The sequence below is a fragment of the Chiloscyllium plagiosum genome, unplaced genomic scaffold, assembly GCF_037043375.1.
Source record: "Chiloscyllium plagiosum isolate Xiang-an unplaced genomic scaffold, Cpla_swu_hap1 HiC_scaffold_31, whole genome shotgun sequence".
NCBI classification, from domain to species: domain Eukaryota; kingdom Metazoa; phylum Chordata; class Chondrichthyes; order Orectolobiformes; family Hemiscylliidae; genus Chiloscyllium; species Chiloscyllium plagiosum.
Window position 1 is genome coordinate 9,604,993 of NW_028270169.1, and position 6,000 is coordinate 9,610,992.

The 6,000-nt window shown below is 43.3% G+C and overlaps 1 protein-coding gene across 2 annotated transcripts in view; it reads right to left on the reverse strand.

The window, feature by feature from the left end:
* LOC122563905 (clathrin heavy chain 1) overlaps positions 1 to 709 on the reverse strand; it is a 62,384-nt gene extending 61,675 nt beyond the window's left edge. For both annotated transcript variants that reach the window (XM_043718136.2, XM_043718134.2), the window contains exons 1-2: positions 594 to 709; positions 311 to 477 (exon numbers count right to left, since the gene is read on the reverse strand). In XM_043718136.2, the coding sequence (XP_043574071.1) occupies positions 311 to 352 (42 nt within the window). In that variant the 5' untranslated portion in view covers positions 353 to 477; positions 594 to 709. The remainder of the gene's footprint in view (positions 1 to 310; positions 478 to 593) is intronic.
* Positions 710 to 6,000: the final 5,291 nt, after the last annotated feature.

Consider the following 6,000-nt stretch of genomic DNA (forward strand, 5'->3'; position numbering starts at 1 on the left):
ACGGTGCCACGGTGTAATCCCAAGGTTGACCTAGATAATAGTTCAAAGAGAGAGGAGTGTCCAAGAACACGGGGGAATACAGCGCAAAAGCAGCAAATCTGGGATTAAGTATAACCCAAAACCAGACAGGAGGGAGGGAGGTGGGGTCGAAGATTAGAAACGGGAGTGCCCGGGAGGCTGTACGTGGGTGGAGGGGATGACATTTACCCAGGGCTCGGGCTGAAAGGCCTAGATTGCGGGAAGGAAAGGTGAAGATTTGAAACAGTTAAAGTAATCGATTAATGAATTAGCTAATTGATGAGTTTATTACCTGCAGGTGCTCCTGGAAGCGGATAGGCAGAATCTGAGCCATGTCGACAGACGACGCTGGCTCTCGCCGAGTCCAAGAGGAGGCAAAAAACAATTCTCCGGCGAGAGAAGAACGCAGCGACGAAAAAATAATGAGACCAAGGGAGAAATAGAGATGTGGGTAAAAATCTGAAAAATAAAATAGAAAAGTAAATGTGATACAACATCGAATGACATCAACTCAAGCGGAACCGCGGGTTCTGTCAGCAAGGGGAAGCCACTTCTTTAACCATCCAGACACTCACCTGAAGCAGATACTGCTCCTGTCGCCCTCCTCCTGCAGCCTCCCTTTTATAAACCGTCGACGGGGCCCGAGCCGCAGCGGGAGCCGCAATGGCGGAAAACCGGAAATGGCGGAGCACTACCTTCTCCCCACCCCCGCCCGGTGACCCGCCCCTCCACCCACTATCGGATCACTGGGGTGACGTCACACCCCCAAAGAAAACACGAACAATCCCCACCCTATCCCACCTCTTCGATTATTACAATCAAATAAAGATAAAGCTCGTCTTTCCGGTGCACCCTTCTTCCTGGTTTGACTGGAAAATTGGAATTGGGTTGGAGGGGTAGTGGGACTATTTTTGGTCGTCGGAGGTGTTTTGGGAGGGTCACATCATTGGCACATGACTAAACATCACTTCCGCCAGGGCTTCCGGGTCCCTTCACTTCTCTCTCTCAGCTGCTCATTCATTGCACAGGCAGGCCCTGCTGTACCTGCAGTGATGGAGGGAACGTAGCTGTGTCTTCTTTCTTAAAGGGGATGGGTAGTCAGTTTGTTTTTTTTTTGGAGATTTTCTTATTCTAGGAATAAAATTAGTGCATTCCCCAAAAAAACTGTATGTGTATGTGTGATATATAGGTTCATTACCAAATAAATCACATAGATTTTATCTTTCATCTTCCAGCCTTTAATTTTTGGAACAGAGAGCATTTCATAGAATGGTGAAGTCACTTAATGATTTGAAGTTGCCAGTGTTGGACTGGGGTGGACAAAGCTTAAAAAATCACACCTGATGTAGCTACCTGATGATGGGGGAGCACTCTGAAAGCTTGTACTTTCAAATAAACCTAATTAAAAATCACACAACACCAGGTTATAGTCCAACAGGTTTAACTGGAAACATACTAGTTTTTGGAGCCACGCTCCTTCATCAGGTGATTGACAATCACCTGATGAAGGAGTGTTGCTCCGAAAGCTAGTGTGCTTCCAATTAAACCTGTTGGACTATAACCTGGTGTTGTGTGATTTTTAACTTTGTACACCCCAGTCCAACACTGGCATCTCCAAATCAAATAAATCTGTTGGACTGTAACCTGGTGTGTGATTTTTAAGTCACTTAAGGTACAAGGGAGCTGGAAATGTGTTGCTGGAAAAGCGCAGCAGGTCAGGCAGCATCCAGGGAACAGGAGAATCGACGTTTCGGGCATAAGCCCTTCTTCAGGAATGAGGAAAGTTTGTCCAGCAGGCTAAGATAAAAGGTAGGGAGGAGGGACTTGGGGGAGGGGTGTTGGAAATTGGATGGGGGAATTTGAAGGAAATAAATTTCCTTCAAATTCCCCATCCAATTACCTATCACATCACTGAGGCAAGTGATTAAGGCTTGCACCAGAAGTACAGTGTCTTAGAGGGCCAAGATTTTAGTATGGAATGCTAGAGTTTAAGGTCTATACAAAAGTAACGCAGTGGGTGGAAATCAGAAAGCCATCCTAAGAAATCAGGCATCATGAGGGCTGCCCTCTCTCCCCTGATCTGTGCGTTGGATAGAACCGTTTTGCCAAGTCAATCAGGAAGAATGCAAAAACAAGAAGGTTGACCATCCAGGTAGTGGAGGCACAAAGGTCAAAGCTTTCTGTAGGTAGACAATGTCACCATCTTCTACTCAGATCCACTGACAGTGAGAAAGGGTGATTAACATCTGTGGCCAGTTTGAACCTGATTCAGGAGGCAACACAAATCAAGCAAAGAGCAAAGGCCATGTTTTTTGGGAACTGAGCCAACCAATCTTTGCTGGAATATGGTTCAGAGGGGCCAGGGTATGTGCTAAAACTGGAAAGAAGAAGTAGTCATTGTCAAACAAGATATGGTTACGTAGGATTGATGCTCCCTCTCCATTGCAGGGTAAGAACCCAATCATCAGGCACTGCACTCTCAGTGTTGCAGATCTGCCCTTTCCTCACTCCTGTGCCATAATGATCACCTGACATATTTTCCACTTTATCTGGAGGTTGAAGAAGGATCATGACCATAGAGACACACTGTATGAATCCCTAGATAGAAGGGGGCAAGACATATACAACATCATCCTCATCCTGATGGCCACCCTTCCAGGTGCCTGCATTCAGCTGTGTATTGACCGTTCATATGCAAACACAAATGTGTGCAGGTTCTACCTATCCCTTGATGTTATAAAGGATGGGTCTATCTACATTTTCGTAGAACACTGCAGCTCGATGGACTATGCCTGTTCCTAATGAAGGCCTTTTACCTGAAACGTCGATTTTCCTGTTCCTTGGATGCTGCCTGACCTGCTGTGCTTTTCCAGCACCACTCTAATTTTGACTCTAATATCCAGCATCTGCAGTACCCACATCCGCCTATCCCATATCACCTATCCCTCATAGATAGGTTTATACAAAACAAAAGTGCATCAGGAAGTAGTCTTCGCATAACAGCGTCTCAACCTTGTGGCAAAGGGAGATGGTGGATCCCATCAGAAGGATTCCCCCTATGCTGTATGTTGTCGTTGAGGTGTCTATGGTGGAGCAGCCACTATTGTTCACCTCCTTATGGAATGTGTCTTAGCAAATGAGGTCTGGAGAGAGTTTATCCCAAGCAGCTCCATCACTCAGGATTCTACTGTATGGGTTGTTCCCAGTGATCGTCACTGAAACAAATATCTATTGGGCCTAGAGGATGATCAACTCAGTGAAAGATGAAGAGTCACCTAAACTCAAAATATTAGCTTGCTCTCTCTCCATGGATGATGTCTGACCTGCTGTGATCTCCAACATTTGTTGTTTTCAGTACGGATTCCAACATTTACTCCGGCGCATTGAAAGATGCTCTGCCTGAAACTTGCCAGTCTTCCAGCTCAAAAACTTGTCTTCAGCCAAGTGATGTAAACTGGTACACTCTAAGACCCATGACTGTGCTGAGCATTGTACTAAAGCTTAGGGCAGCCACTGCAGAAGAGCAGTAGAGAACAGTTTCTGTTTAAAGCTTTTCAACCATTGTACAATGAGGACTGAAAACTGTTGAACTCCTCAGGTTCAATATCCAACAAGGATTATACATTTTGAATATCAAGGGTTTTGACATTGTTTTGAGACACCTCAGCATGGAACATGGGTGTATGCAGAAAAGTTTGTTTTTATTACACTTTCTGTGATTTCCAATTTGAAATGTTTTGATCTTGGGCTGTAAACCTTACATGGAATATATTTGTAAATATTAAGACTGTTTCAATCACATTGAGTGGAACATGGTATATGCAGACATATTGAATTTTATTGCAGATTCTGTAATATCCAAGTTGAAAAGTTTTATCATGTAATTTTACAAATTTTATGAACAAATTATATTTTTGAAAAATAAATTACAGCTCGTTGTGTAGCCATTAATGGAGGGCATGGTGGCACTTGGTGAACACTGCTGCCTCACAACAGGGACCCAGGTTCGATTCAAGCCTTGGGTGATTGTCTCTGTGGAGTTTGTACACTTTTCCAATCCTGAATGAGTCTAAATTTTCTTCCGGTCTAAATTTTCTCCAGTCAGTTAGGAGGCTGAAGACATTGGCTTTGACACCAGCCACAAATTGTTTACTAGCCACTGATTCCACCCGCCTCACTCTCCACTACCTCAGTTTGAATCAGGCCACACAAAACTTGGTGTCCTATTTGATCCTGAATGCAGGACAGTAGAGGTAGGCAATAAATACTGCTCTTGACAGTGAAACCCACATCCCATGAAAATTGACCCCATATCATCTCTGTTATGAAGATTGTCTGCTCCCATCATCAGTCTTCTCCCCTGCTTCAGTCCCATCTGTTGCAGCTATCATTTTTATTTGTATTTTTGGTATCACTTAACCAGCCTTTCATTACACCCTGAAAGAACTTGGCAGGGTAGAACGGCTGTAGAGTCAAGGAAATTGTACCTTTACTTGGTATAGTTACTGCTACTCTACGTTTCAAAAGTATCCCCCTACATTGAGGTGATGAAATGCAGGCTGGGTGACTGCTTTGCAGAACAATTACATTCTCTCTGCAAAGACTGTATTATAGTCTAAGCTTTGCATCTTACAAATGTCCTTTACGCATGTTCATTATTAACATCCTAGATATGTGCTTCTCTTAATCCATCTGCACAATTTTGAATACTATAAAAATACAACAGTGTATAAGAGTGTAGGTGATGTATCCAATACCAATAACCTAACCTTTTTTATGTAAATCTATTGCATTGACCAGAGTGATTCTCCCACTTTGTATCTGACATTTGCCACTTCACCAGATGAATTTAAATTCCATGTTTCATGTGGCACCACTGCAATAGTCAACTTCCTTCCAATGAAAGCCCAACTAAAGATTTCTATAGAAAACCAGATTCTTTCTTCTGCAGAATCTGGTGCTTATCATCAACCAATTAATATATTAATCAATATTCAGCAGCATGTCTGGACTGGAGGCCTGTAAGCAGCAATGTGCTGCAAGGATCGGTGCAGGGTCCAACGCATTTTGTCATGTATATAAATTATTTGGATGAGAATATAGGAGGAATGATTAGTAAGTTTTCAGATGACACCAAAATTCGTGATGTGGTGGACAATGAAAAGGGTTATTTCAGAGTACAACAGGACCTTGATCAGAGAGGCCAACAGTCCAAAGAGTGGCAGATAATTTAGATAAATGGGAGGTGTTGTATTTTGTTAAGGCAAATCAGGGCAAGACTTATACATTTAATGGTGGGGTCCTGGGGAGACCTTGGGGTGCAGGTTCATAGTTCCTTGAAGGTGGAGTTATAGTAGACAGGTAGTGAAGAAGCCATTTGGTACAGTTGCCTTTATTGGTCAGTGCACTGAGTACAGGAGTTGCGATACCATGTTGCAGCTGTACAGGGTTAGGCCACTTTTGGAATACTGTGTTCAATTCTGATCTCCCTGCTATGAGAAAGATGTTGTAAAACTTGAAAGAGTGCAGTAAACATTCACAAGGATTGAAGGGTTTTTGCTATAGGGAGAAGCTGAATAGGGTGGAGTTTTCCCTGGAGTGATAAAGACTAAGGGGTGACCTTCTAAAGGTTTATAAGATCCTGAGGGGCATGGATAGTTTGAATAGCGTTTTCCCAGGGTAGGGGAGACCAAAGCTAGAGAGCATAGGTTTAAGGTGAGCGGGTAAAGATTTAAAAGGGACCTAAGGAATAGCTTTTTCACGCAGAGGGTGATGTGTGAATGGAATGAGCTGCCAGAGGAAATGGTGGAGACTGGTACAATTACAACTGTTAAAAATTATTTGGATGGGTACAGGATCTGTTATGGGGCCACTGTTGTTTGTCATTTTTATAAATGATCTGGATGTGGGCATAGAAAGATGGATTAGTACATTTGCCGATGACACAAAGGTAGGCAGAGTTGTGGATATTGCCAAAGGAGG